This window comes from Sebastes fasciatus, chromosome 13 (assembly GCF_043250625.1).
Source record: "Sebastes fasciatus isolate fSebFas1 chromosome 13, fSebFas1.pri, whole genome shotgun sequence".
Lineage (NCBI taxonomy): Eukaryota > Metazoa > Chordata > Actinopteri > Perciformes > Sebastidae > Sebastes > Sebastes fasciatus.
The window spans coordinates 1,501,278-1,515,333 of record NC_133807.1 but is presented as its reverse complement, the minus strand read 5'-3'; the positions used below and the strand labels follow the sequence as shown (position 1 = coordinate 1,515,333).

General features: G+C 43.6%; 3 protein-coding genes across 6 annotated transcripts in view; 1 reads left to right on the top strand and 2 right to left on the bottom strand.

Moving 5' to 3' along the window:
- The window catches only part of cln3 (CLN3 lysosomal/endosomal transmembrane protein, battenin), a 32,903-nt gene extending 25,877 nt beyond the window's left edge, over nt 1-7,026 (bottom strand). The window contains exons 1-6 of one of the 4 annotated variants that reach the window (XM_074654999.1): nt 6,871-7,026; nt 6,735-6,802; nt 5,844-5,870; nt 2,944-2,980; nt 970-1,066; nt 773-856 (exon numbers count right to left, since the gene is read on the bottom strand). In XM_074654999.1, the coding sequence (XP_074511100.1) occupies nt 773-856; nt 970-1,066; nt 2,944-2,980; nt 5,844-5,870; nt 6,735-6,783 (294 nt within the window). In that variant the 5' untranslated portion in view covers nt 6,784-6,802; nt 6,871-7,026. Of the gene's footprint in view, nt 1-772; nt 857-969; nt 1,067-2,943; nt 2,981-3,325; nt 3,351-4,223; nt 4,251-5,843; nt 5,871-6,707; nt 6,803-6,870 lie in introns of those variants that run through there. The other 3 variants (XM_074654997.1, XM_074654998.1, XM_074655000.1) reach the window with 3 other exon arrangements.
- Nucleotides 1-14,056, bottom strand: part of slc16a3a (solute carrier family 16 member 3a) — an 82,743-nt gene that overhangs the window by 25,249 nt on the left and 43,438 nt on the right. The gene's annotated exons all lie outside the window — the stretch shown is intronic.
- On the top strand, nt 7,372-13,007 carry LOC141779959 (tryptase-2-like). The gene is made up of 5 exons (XM_074655006.1): nt 7,372-7,505; nt 8,588-8,762; nt 10,150-10,418; nt 11,699-11,841; nt 12,663-13,007. The coding sequence occupies exons 1-5, from the start codon at nt 7,454-7,456 to the stop codon at nt 12,852-12,854; spliced, it is 831 nt and encodes a 276-aa protein (XP_074511107.1). The 5' UTR covers nt 7,372-7,453; the 3' UTR covers nt 12,855-13,007.

Genomic DNA, 14,056 nt, shown 5'->3' with positions numbered 1-14,056 from the left:
AAATGCATTTTAAACACCTAAAAGAAAAGCTCACAAATCAATATCAGTTTAAGTGTACGCTAGATTTAGAATATTTTCACCAGTTTACTTTGCCGTGAGACAGCTATACAGTCTATATATGGGAAATGAAATCGTTATCTGTGCTCTCACCAAAGACCCCAGACTCCATTGAAAAAAAACTGTAATTTTACTCTGCAGAACACAGGAGTTAGAGTAAAAGTTTTCAGTGGAGACTGGTGGCTTTGGTGAGAGCATAGATGGATATAACGGCTTCAGTTCCCCGTCAGAAAGGTCTGTCTGACGGCGAGGTGCAGCGGTGAAAATATTCTAAATATAGTGTACACTTAAACTGATATGGATTTTTTTAGGTGGGCCTTTCTTTTAGGTGTCTAAAATATGTTTGCTGCTGCTGCCCCGTCCTCAGCAGAACATTACTTTACTCCCGTGTTGGTACTCCTGTCTGTTTCTCCAAACTGGAGGTGTGATGACCGTCATCTACTGTAGTAATACACTGACTATAGAGAAGTACCTCATACAGCCCCACTGAGAAACACCTGAACTATCCCTTTAACCTCCATCTACTGTAGTAATACACTGACTATAGAGAAGTACCTCATACAGCCCCACTGAGAAACACCTGAACTATCCCTTTAACCTCCATCTACTGTAGTAATACACTGACTATAGAGAAGTACCTCATACAGCCCCACTGAGAAACACCTGAACTATCCCTTTAAGGTTATTCCCTGTTTTGTAGTGAATGTCCATTTACCGCAGTAGAAACAGGATTGCAGTCATAGCGGCTGCTGTTGCTACTGTTCCCACCTTGGAAATCCACGGCCAACGTGGCTGAAGTCTAGATATAAAAAAAGGAAAAGGGTAAAAAAGTCTTTCTTTATGTCTATACAGACTTTATAGCAATAACAAGGTGCAATACAACATATTTAAAATATAAATGTGCCGTCTTACAGATGCTGTGGCATTTTGTGACTCTTGTTTCTGAAGGATGTCGTGGGCGGCGCTCAGCATCACCACATAAGCAAAATTGTTGCACAATCCGAGGAGCCTGGGAGGTGATCAGGAGAGGAAGTCGAGAACACAGAGTCAGCAGACGACTCAAGACAGAGAGCTAAACTTCTTAATGCATCAGCCTTTAATGTTGGCTTTGCAACATTTGTTTTATTAATAAAAAAGCAAATAAAAATGATCATTTAGATGAGAAAATAAATGACAAAAATAGATGTAAGCAAGGCTTAGAATTCAATGCCAACATCTGATAATTGACTGATTTTGATACTGGGTTTAACTGACCTAGTCAAAAAGTACTGGAATATGATACCCTGCTCTTATATTCATTTAACACTAATAACTCGAATAACTTCCGTTGTAACTTTCCTACATGTAGCACTAATTCACACTTTCACCAGATTGCATCAATTATTTGTGACTAATAAACAAAATAGTATTTTTCCTCCTCACAGTATATTTCTTTACCGAGACAATGAAAATGATCTCAAATAGCTTTGGAAACAACAAATATATTTGATTTATTTATTTAAGTTGTCAGGAGCCTTTCATATCTTAAGTAAGGGATAATGTACAGTATAATATACATTTCTTAAGTAAGGGATAATGTATAGTATAATGTACATTTCTATGGTACACACTATGGTGTACGGTCTAGGACCTGCTCTATATATAAAGCGTCTTGAGATAACTTCTGTTGTGATTTGACGCTATACAAAAAATAAATTGAATTGAATTGAATTTCTTAAGTAAGGGATAATGTATAGTATAATGTATATTTCTTAAGTAAGGGATAATGTACATTTCTTAAGTAAGGGATAATGTACATTTCTTAGGTAAGGGATAATGTACATTTCTTAGGTAAGGGATAATGTATAGTATAATGTACATTTCTTAAGTAAGGGATAATGTACATTTCTTAGGTAAGGGATAATGTACATTTCTTAGGTAAGGGATAATGTATAGTATAATGTACATTTCTTAGGTAAGGGATAATGTATAGTATAAAGTACATTTCTTAAGTAAGGGATAATGTACATTTCTTAAGTAAGGAATAATGTATAGGATAATGTACATTTCTTGAGTAAGGGATAATGTACATTTCTTAGGTAAGGGATAATGTATAGGATAATGTACATTTCTTAAGTAAGGGATAATGTATAGGATAATGTATATTTCTTAAGTAAGGGATAATGTACAGTATAATGCACATTTCTTAAGTTCAAATCAATTTATTTTTATATAGTGTCTAATCATAACAGAAGTGATCTCGAGACGCTTTTCTCATAGAGCAGGTCTAGACCGTTCTCTATAGTTTAGAGAGCCAACAAGAGCATTACATTGGTATGCGCTGTGGCCAAGAAAAACTCCCCGTTTAGCGGGTAGAAACCTAAAGCAGTACCGGGCTCTGGGTGGGCGGCCATCTGCCTCCACCGGTTGGGTTGGGTTGAGAGAGAGAGAGAGAGGGAGAGAGAGAGAGAGACAGACAGACAGACAGACAGAGAGAGAGAGAGAGAGAGAGAGAGAGAGAGAGACAGAGAGATAGAGAGAGAGAGATAGAGAGAGATAGAGAGAGATAGAGAGAGACAGGGAGCGGGAGCGAGATGTACAGCAACCTGGTAAGGGATAAGTAAGGGATAATGTACACTAAAATGTACATTTCTTAAGTAAGGGATAATGTACATTTCTTAAGTAAGGGTTAATGTACATCTCTTAAGCGCTTGAATTACAATATGCTGAAAGGTTATTATGGGATTTTAGCTCAATTAGATCAAAACATTCTGCCTACTGCAGCTTTAACACTGGCGTACTTTCAATGTAGCTAGCTGTGAAAATCATTAGCATCCTTTTAATAATGTCTGACTCCGGAAACGTTGCTGTGTTTCATCAGTGGTTCTGAAGACACTGGACACTCACCAGAACCCGGTCCAGTTGCGCCACTGTGTGCAACGACCTGTAAATAAGAGATAAACAAGACCTTCAGAATGAGTCCCGTCAGTTAGTAAATACATATGAATCACGTTAAACACACTGCTGACCGACCCACCGGTACCGTCAGACCCACCGCTAACATTAGACCCACCGGTACCGTCAGACCCACCGCTAACATTAGACCCACCGGTACCGTCAGACCCACCGCTAACATTAGACCCACCGGTACCGTCAGACCCACCGCTAACATTAGACCCACCGGTACCGTCAGACCCACCGCTAACATTAGACCCACCGGTACCGTCAGACCCACCGCTAACATTAGACCCACCGGTACCGTCAGACCCACCGTTAACATTAGACCCACCAGTAACATTAGAACCACCGGTACCGTCAGACCCACCAGTAACATTAGACCCACCGGTAACATTAGACCCACCGGTACCATTAGACCTACCGGTACCGTCAGACCCACCGGTACCGTCAGACCCACCGGTACCGTCAGACCCACCGGTACCGTCAGACCCACCAGTTATGTTAGAACCACCGGTACCATCAGACCCACCAGTAACATTAGAACCACCAGTAACATTAGACCCACCAGTAACATTAGACCCACCAGTAACATTAGACCCACCAGTAACATTAGACCCACCAGTAACATTAGACCCACCGTTACCGTCAGACCCACTGGTAACATTAGACCCACCGGTAACATTAGACCCACCGGTACCGTCAGACCCACCAGTAACATTAGACCCACCAGTAACATTAGACCCACCGTTACCGTCAGATCCACTGATAACATTAGACCCACCGGTAACATTAGACCCACCGGTACCGTCAGACCCACCAGTAACATTAGACCCACCGGTACCGTCAGACCCACCAGTAACATTAGACCCACCAGTAACATTACTCACCGGTACCGTCAGACCCACCAGTAACATTAGACCCACCGCTAACATTAGACCCACCGGTACCGTCAGACCCACCGCTAACATTAGACCCACCGGTACCGTCAGACCCACCGCTAACATTAGACCCACCGGTACCGTCAGACCCACCAGTAACATTAGAACCACCGGTACCGTCAGACCCACCAGTAACATTAGACCCACCGGTAACATTAGACCCACCGGTACCATTAGACCTACCGGTACCGTCAGACCCACCGGTACCGTCAGACCCACCGGTACCGTCAGACCCACCAGTTATGTTAGAACCACCGGTACCATCAGACCCACCAGTAACATTAGAACCACCAGTAACATTAGAACCACCGGTAACATTAGACCCACCAGTAACATTAGACCCACCAGTAACATTAGACCCACCGTTACCGTCAGACCCACTGGTAACATTAGACCCACCGGTAACATTAGACCCACCGGTACCGTCAGACCCACCAGTAACATTAGACCCACCAGTAACATTAGACCCACCGTTACCGTCAGACCCACTGATAACATTAGACCCACCGGTAACATTAGACCCACCGGTACCGTCAGACCCACCAGTAACATTAGACCCACCGGTACCGTCAGACCCACCAGTAACATTAGACTCACCGGTACCGTCAGACCCACCAGTAACATTAGACCCACCGGTAACATTAGACCCACCGGTACCGTCAGACCCACCGGTACCGTCAGACCCACCAGTAACATTAGAACCACCGGTACCGTCAGACCCACCGGTACCGTCAGACCCACTGGTAACATTAGACCCACCAGTAACATTACACCCACCGGTACCGTCAGACCCACCAGTAACATTAGAACCACCGGTAACATTAGACCCACCGGTACCGTCAGACCCACCAGTAACATTAGACACACCGGTACCGTCAGACCCACCAGTAACATTAGACCCACCGGTACCGTCAGACCCACCAGTAACATTAGACCCACCGGTACCGTCAGACCCACCGGTACCGTCAGACCCACCAGTAACATTAGAACCACCGGTACCGTCAGACCCACCGGTACCGTCAGACCCACTGGTAACATTAGACCCACCGGTAACATTAGACCCACCGGTACCATCAGACCCACCGGTACCGTCAGACCCACCAGTAACATTAGACCCACCGGTACCGTCAGACCCACCAGTAACATTAGACCCACCAGTAACATTAGACTCACCGGTACCGTCAGACCCACCAGTAACATTAGACCCACCGGTAACATTAGACCCACCGGTAACATTAGACCCACCAGTACCATTAGACCCACCAGTACCATTAGACCCACCGGTACCGTCAGACCCACCAGTAACATTAGACCCACCGGTACCATTAGACCCACCGGTACCGTCAGACCCACCGGTACCGTCAGACCCACCAGTTATGTTAGAACCACCGGTACCATCAGACCCACCAGTAACATTAGAACCACCGGTAACATTAGACCCACCGGTACCGTCAGACCCACCAGTAACATTAGACCCACCAGTAACATTAGACCCACCGTTACCGTCAGACCCACTGGTAACATTAGACCCACCAGTAACATTAGACCCACCGTTACCGTCAGACCCACCGGTACCGTCAGACCCACTGGTAACATTAGACCCATCGGTAACATTAGACCCACCGGTACCGTCAGACCCACCAGTAACATTAGATCCACCGGTACCGTCAGACCCACCAGTAACATTAGACCCACCAGTAACATTAGACTCACCGGTACCGTCAGACCCACCAGTAACATTAGACCCACCGGTAACATTAGACCCACCGGTACCGTCAGACCCACCGGTACCGTCAGACCCACCAGTAACATTAGAACCACCGGTACCGTCAGACCCACCGGTACCGTCAGACCCACTGGTAACATTAGACCCACCGGTAACATTAGACCCACCGGTACCGTCAGACCCACCAGTAACATTAGAACCACCGGTAACATTAGACCCACCGGTACCGTCAGACCCACCAGTAACATTAGAACCACCGGTACCGTCAGACCCACCAGTAACATTAGACCCACCGGTACCGTCAGACCCACCAGTAACATTAGACCCACCAGTAACATTAGACTCACCGGTACCGTCAGACCCACCAGTAACATTAGACCCACCGGTAACATTAGACCCACCGGTACCGTCAGACCCACCAGTAACATTAGAACCACCGGTACCGTCAGACCCACCGGTACCGTCAGACCCACCGGTAACATTAGACCCACCGGTAACATTAGACCCACCGGTACCGTCAGACCCACCAGTAACATTAGACCCACCGGTACCGTCAGACCCACCAGTAACATTAGACCCACCGGTACCGTCAGACCCACCGGTAACATCAGACCCACCGGTAACATTAGACCCACCGGTAACATTAGACCCACCGGTAACATCAGACCCACCGGTAACGTCAGACCCACCGGTACCGTCAGACCCACCAGTAACATTAGACCCACCGGTAACATTAGACCCACCGGTAACATTAGACCCACCGGTACCGTCAGACCCACCAGTAACATTAGACCCACCGGTACCGTCAGACCCACCAGTAACATTAGACCCACCGGTACCGTCAGACCCACCGGTAACATCAGACCCACCGGTAACATTAGACCCACCGGTACCGTCAGACCCACCGGTAACATTAGACCCACCGGTAACATTAGACCCACCGGTAACATCAGACCCACCGGTAACATTAGACCCACCGGTACCGTCAGACCCACCAGTAACATCAGACCCACCGGTACCGTCAGACCCACCGGTAACATTAGACCCACCGGTACCGTCAGACCCACCGGTAACATCAGAGGATCGATGAACAGGATCTGCGTTGACGCTGGCTGCCTGCTCCATGTTTACACATTAACCCGAGCTATTAACCGGGCTAACGTTGGTACCGGACTAACGTTGGTACCGGGCTAACGCTGGTACCGGACTAACGTTGATACCGGGCTAACGCTGGTACCGGACTAACGCTGGTACCGGGCTAACGTTGCAGTACCAGTACCAGTACTAGTTCTACCAGTCTAACTGCACACTAAAGGACGAGAGACTCGAGCTGATATTAACCACAGAAGTAAACTTTGACGATGACGTCACACGAAACGCGGTGTTTCATACAAATAAATTCCCGCGGAAACAAAAGCAACACTGAAGGTTCCCAGGTGATGCTGTTTAGGATCCAAACTTAGCTGGAACTTCCACGTTAGTTTGTAATATCAAAAAGACAATACTGTTGAATAATGTTTTAGTTATTCATTCATAACTCTACGTTCTGGATGTATAATCGTATTGATTAATAACACTCTGAGATGCATTTTAAGTTAAGAATATAATATATCTCTGAAATGTTGTGGGTCAAAAATATAAAACCTTACAAAGTGGAAATATTCAAGCAAAGTAGTGAGTAAAGGTGTCTTTGTGTGGTTTGAGAGTAGAAGGAGGGCTGATAGAGCTGATAAACATCTGTCCAGCTGTGTATAAAGCTGCAGCCTGCAGAGAGCCACTTCACTCTGTAGCAGCCATGGCCTTCAGCACACTCCTCACTGTGCTGGTACTGATCCACAACACTGGAGGTGAGAAACGCAAACATCACAACATTATTCTGTCATTTACTTTATCAATGCTTCAAATATAAAAAATAAAGTTTGCTCTAAATCATACTGTAAGATGAGGGATCCACATCGTGGTTCTTTGATGGTAAAACCAGTAAAATTGTGCAATAATTCAACTGTGCAATACTCTGTCATTAATACTGCATTTAGACTGTACATTTCAAGAAATATTCTTATTTAATTCTTTATACCATTCTTGCATTTATATTTAACACACTTAATAGATCCCACTTCTCAGCATTTTGTATTTACTTATTTACACTGTGGATATACAGTATGTTATGTATTACATGTCTTAATGAAAATATTTGTACATATTTCTTATATTCTCATTTCTTATTTTTATCTTTTTATTATTTACTTATATTTCTCTACATGTATTGTGTTACATGTTACACACTCCTTTATTTCAATTTTTCTTACATTTCATATCACACATATGATGTTTGTCAATGTAAAAGATATTTATTCAATTCAACAAAGTCTCAGTTTGTCGAAGTATCATTTATCTGAGCTGATGTGTTTTATCAGTGACTCCTGGTCTTTTTATCAGTCTGGAAGAGAAAGAAGGATCAGACATTTTGCTGGTGTGAGTTCATCCCAGTAGGAAACACTCAGACATGGTAGCTTCTCACGGAGGTTACCTCTCACGGCCAAGAAGTAGTCTGGTATGGTACAAAACCGCCGTAAAACCACGACCGCTCATTTCTACACTCCCCTTTTTGGAGGGATTAAACGAACAATAATTAGTGAGATTTAAAGTTGCTGGTACTTCAGGGCAGAGCCAGGCTAGCTGTTTCCACCGTTTTCAGTCTTTATGCTAAGCTAACTGGGTGCTGACTGTGGACTACTGTACAGATATGAGAGTGATATAGGTACGTGTGTGCACACACATCCTACATGCACATGCACATGCACATGCGCGAGACAAAAAAACAGGGACCCACTCAGAAAAGCTGCTCAATAGCACTACTAGAGGTGAGAAACTCCACAGGATCCCTTTAACGTGGCTTTTATAAAGTTTCATTACTGCTTATTTTTAGGTTTGCTTGGGGCTGAGGTGAGGAGCTCCATCATCGGTGGCCAGGATGCTCCAAAGGGCAGATGGCCGGGGATGGTCCACTTGAACTTAACTGATGGTAAAGGCGTCAAGTGGCGCTGCGGCGGCACCATCCTCAACAGTCAGTGGGTGCTGACTGCTGCAAACTGCTGGGAAAGGTACGTGTGTGTTTTCACATGACTTTAATCATCTTCCATATTAGCCAGAGCATTACAGGTTATATCTACTGTAGGTGTATCAAGAGCACTACACTACATTTTAATCAATTATAGCCTAATGAAATCTACTAATTCGCAATGTACCTTTGAACATTTTAATATGATTCGTAACGTAACAAAACTCATTGAAAGTACGTTGAAAGATAAAATATTGTGTATAATATATCATAAAATACAATGGCTAATAGGCATGTTGATATGTTGTAGGTCACTGGTTCCCAACCTCGGGGTCCCGACCCCACTAGAGGTCGCCAAACTTTCATAGGGGGTTGTGAGGCCTTCTTGATTTTAAGGTCTGTAAGTAAGGGATGATGTACAGCAAGCTGGTCATTGTTGTGAAAGAATCCCCGACAGAGCGATGCTGCACCGACGCCAAGCGGAGGGGTCTCTCATCACCCTGAAGGGGATTCTTTCACAACAATGACCCTCTAGCTAGCTGTACATCATCCTGCTTATTACACGGCTACTTACTGAAGAAATCAATAATTAGACACAAAAACGGTCCGCCAGAGTCTGACATCAGAGCTGTGCCCCATAGCAACGGTCTGTTGTACATAACGGCGGTCTGTTATACGTAGCAACAGTCTGTTATACGTAGAAACAGTCTGTTATACATAGTGACGGTCTGTTATACGTACCAACGGTCTGTTATACGTAGCAACGGTCTGTTATACATAACGACGGTCTGTCCTACGTAGCAACAGTCTGTTATACGTAGCAACGGTCTGTTATACATAGCAACGGTTTGTTATACATAACGACGGTCTGTCATACGTAGCAATGGTCTGTTATACATAGCAACGGTCTGTTATAGAGAAATTACAGACCGCAGAACGCCTTGATTGACCAATCAGAATCGATTATTCAACGGAGCCGTGTAATAAATATATCTAATGTAGATTCTGAAAATAAACAGTGATTTTAAAATATTACATCATTGATCTGAAATGAATTAGCACCCTCCACATTACGGCACAACATCTCATCATTCTCATCTGGTGTAATATATGGCAAAACAAGGCAATGCTTATGTGTCCCCCAACCTATACCTGCATGTTAGAATACTGATGTATAGTGTGTGTTTCTACAGTTATTAGAGGGTGATAATACTGATGTATAGTGTGTGTTTCTACAGTTATTAGAGGGTGATAATACTGATGTATAGTGTGTTTTTACAGTTAATAGAGGGTAATAATACTGATGTATAGTGTGTGTTTTTACAGTTAATAGAGGGTGATAATACTGATGTATAGTATGTGTTTTTACAGTTAATAGAGGGTGATCCATGAATGCAGAAGAACTTTCATGTGTTTGTTTCTGTTGCCAGAGAACCTGCTCCTCTCTGGAGGAGATCATTTGTTGCGGTCGGCTTAGACAAGCTGCAGAAGGCCGGTAGTCGTTACATGGAAATATCCACTGTCATGTCCAACCCTGACTACAATCGCGTGACCTACATCAACGACATCGCCCTGGTGAAGCTGAAGAAAACGGTGAGGTTCGAGAAGAATGTGGCCCCAGTGAGTCTGGACAGAGCTGACACCTTCGGTCCGTCATCTGAGTGCTGGATCGTTGGCTGGGGGTACAAAGGGACTAATGGTGAGTTATGCACATAAAGCAGCTTATAAGGACACATTAACACACACACACACACACACACACACACACACACACACACGCACACACACACACACACACACACACACACACACACACACACACACACACACACACACACACGCGCGCGCGAGTTGTTCCTCCAGAAAGTTTAATTATTGTAAATTCTCATGTAAAAACTGTCATTCATTAATAGCCAGGTGCATGGAAGTGTTTCTCAACTGGTACTTTTGAGTACTGCAGAGTGTATGTGAGATTTTTAAAAGTTAATTTGAAAAATAGCAGTCATGCATAACTGTTAAAATAATTATACTATGAAAAGTTCAATAAAAAAAATTGAAATGTAAGTTCGATAAACCACATTTTATATTCAATATTATGCAATCATTAAATGTGGTAAACTAAGTAACACCAAAGATGTTGTGTGCTGGTTAGGAAGTACTTTGCTAAAAAATACCTCAAATACCTCAACATTCTGTATAATGTATACACATATACAGTACATATACACATATATATATTTAACCTCAACTGCTGGACACAAGATGTCTCCTACTTTAGTGGTTCCCAACCTGGGGTCCCGGCCCCCTCAGGGGAGTGCCAACGATCACAGAGGGTGTGCCAGGATTTATCTGCTCTGAGGTTGTCAGAATTAGATTTGTACATGAATATCTAAAATCACAATAACACACCTACTGGATAGAAGTCTGAATATAAAACAATTTAATAAGATGCATTTTTTTGCTACTTAGTGGGCCAAATTGTGTTTAAACCCATTATTAGTGCACAGTTGCAGACAAAGATCAGGCTGCACTGTTGTATGTATTATACTATTAGTAGAATTAGATTCCAGTGGTGGCTGTGTAGGATTGTTTCCGACTCATGTGATCCAAACATTTCCAATAACTGCAAATATTCAGCTTGAATCCATATTTGTTGGCGTTTAGCCTTTCAAAGCTTTTCTTAGATACAAGTAGGGGGGGGTCACTGTCCTACTTCCTATGAAATGTTGCATACTGGGCCGTCATTGTGATGTCACAAATCCTGCTGGTACGTCCACGTGTTGAACTTAGAGTGAGCACGGAGAAACTTCTTCATCTCTTTTCTCGATTTATGATCTTAGTGTGGTTAAACAAAAAAACATCCAGCCGTAAATACAGACCTGACCTCGGTCGCTATGCTCTCATACAATATCACTCACTCATTTTCTGTGTGTGTGTGTGTGTGTGTGTGTGTGTGTGTGTGTGTGTGTGTCTATGCAGATCCACTGCCGGATCCGGAAACCCTTCAGGAGCTGAAGATTTCCATCATTCCTCACAGTGTGTGTAAGGCCAAGTACCCCGCGCTGACTTCAGACCAGCTGTGTGCCGGAGGTGTGGAGGCTGGAGGGAAGGACGCCTGCCAAGTCAGTTTCACTAGTTCAGTCTGATGAAATACACTACACTATTAGTTAGTAGTTAAAACTAGCTCCACCAAGACCAGTATAGGCAATAGTGTCTTTCCAATGCTGATATAACTGATAATTATAATTTATATAATAATTATAAATGATTAATGAGTTGGGCTGGACAGAGATAATCTATCTATAAACAATATTGATCTATCTTCTAACATCAAACTAATCATTGCATAGACTTTAGGTCTGAGGATCATCACAGTCTAACGTTACGTTCATAAACAAACCTTAAATTTGATCCACTATTTGCTACTGACGTTTCTACCACAGAACCAGCCCCAATAAGCCCACAAGCAGGGACATCTTCATTCAATTTTCATTTCCAATTTATTTATTGAGATTATTATTTATGCAAATAGCATGAGTGAGGAAGTAGGCCAGGTGTGCTGCAGCAGCTCCTAAAACAAACAACCATCAATTGATAAAGTGTAAACTTCGTGTTAAACTAGACTGTTTTCCTCTTTCAGTTCTCACACTTACAACTACAGTTCCTTTTGTTGCCGTGGCGACCCAAACTGTGTTCGGGGACATTTTTAGCAGAGCCGCTGTGCCGCTGTTGAATGCATATACAGGAAACACTGTTAGAATCAGGCAACTGATCTCAAATCAGCAGACCGAGTCCAGACTCGAGTACTACAGCCATATATGTATATATAAGTTCAAATAAGGAAGGGTCAAAGTGGAAGACTTACAGTGTGGGTGTGTGTGTGTGTGTGTGTGTGTGTGCGCGTGCGTGCGTGCGTGCGTGTGCGGTTTTTGTGCATCCAAAGGGGGATTACGGCGGCCCTCTGATGTGTCGTGCAGCCGACGGTGGCGAAGTGCAGGTGGGCATCATGAGTTATGGGAGTCCTGCCGGTTGTGGTCTCCCAGGCCGCCCCGGCGTCTACACCAAAGTGTTCAAGTATCTGTCCTTCATCGATGCTTACACCAAGCAGGGCGAGGAGGCTCCCGCTGAGGTGTGAACTTCCACGGAGCTGAAGCTGACAAACCCGCCTTCCTCTTTATAGCTCCTCTCCTGTGTTGCACTCCTTGTCTCTGTCCCTGTCCCTGTCCCTTATTAGAGTTGTCATGCACTCTGGTTTGTTCATCTTTGCATTAAAGCTTTAAAGCATCAATTTAAGAGTCACGATGGAGCTTTTGTTTGATTAAACCGTCTTGGGGTGAATTCAGCATTTCATCCTGACATTACAGAGTTAAATGTTTCAGGCACACTAAGAAAAATGAAAAGTCCAAAGCAACACACGAACACCTCCTCTGTTTTCACCCGACCAGTCCATTTACTGGACTCCATTAGTTCAGCATCACACAAAGAAATGATCTCATCTATTGTAAACAGTAGTTTTATCAGCTACATTTGAGTTTCCTTCCAGAAGTTATTGAACTGGATTTAACCAGGAAAGTGACGTTTGTTGTTGTCCATAGAGATTAATAAACATATATTGTATTACAATAATACAACGTGTAAATACTAGGGCTGTCAATCCATTCAAATATTTAATCACGATTAATCGCACATTTTTATCTGTTCAAAATGTACCTTAAAGGGAGATTTGTCAAGTATTTAATAGTCTTATCAACATGGAAGTGGGCAAATATGCTGCTTTATGCAAATGTATGTATATATTTAGGGCCCGAGCACCGACAACGTCGGGCCAGCGAAGGCCCTATTCAAACTGTATTGTTTATTATTATTCCGCTTTTTCTTTTTCTTAAAATGAATCGCCTTTTTGAGGCCTTTGCCATGCTCAAAAAGTTGTTAAACTTGGCACACTTATCAGACGCGGTGAAAATTTTAGTATTTTAAGGGTCTCGGGCGTGGGTGTTGCAAAACGGCTCGCTAGCGCCACCTGCAGAGTTGGAAAAATGTAGCCCCTCACTCCGGTTTCACCTACATATATGAAATTTGGCAGACAGATGTAACATGTTGAGACACACAAAAAAGACTCTTGGAGGTATGCCCAAAACTCAACAGGAAGTCAGCCATTTTGAATTCAATGTGCCATTTTTAGGGTTTTATAGACCGTGTACTTTAACGAACTCCTCCTACAGATTTAATCAGATCGACTTGAAATTTGGTCAGGACCATCTTCAGACCTTGAGGATGAAGTTGTAGTAACTCCGCTGTACATAGTCCGATCTGCCCCAAATCTCTCAGGCATGATGA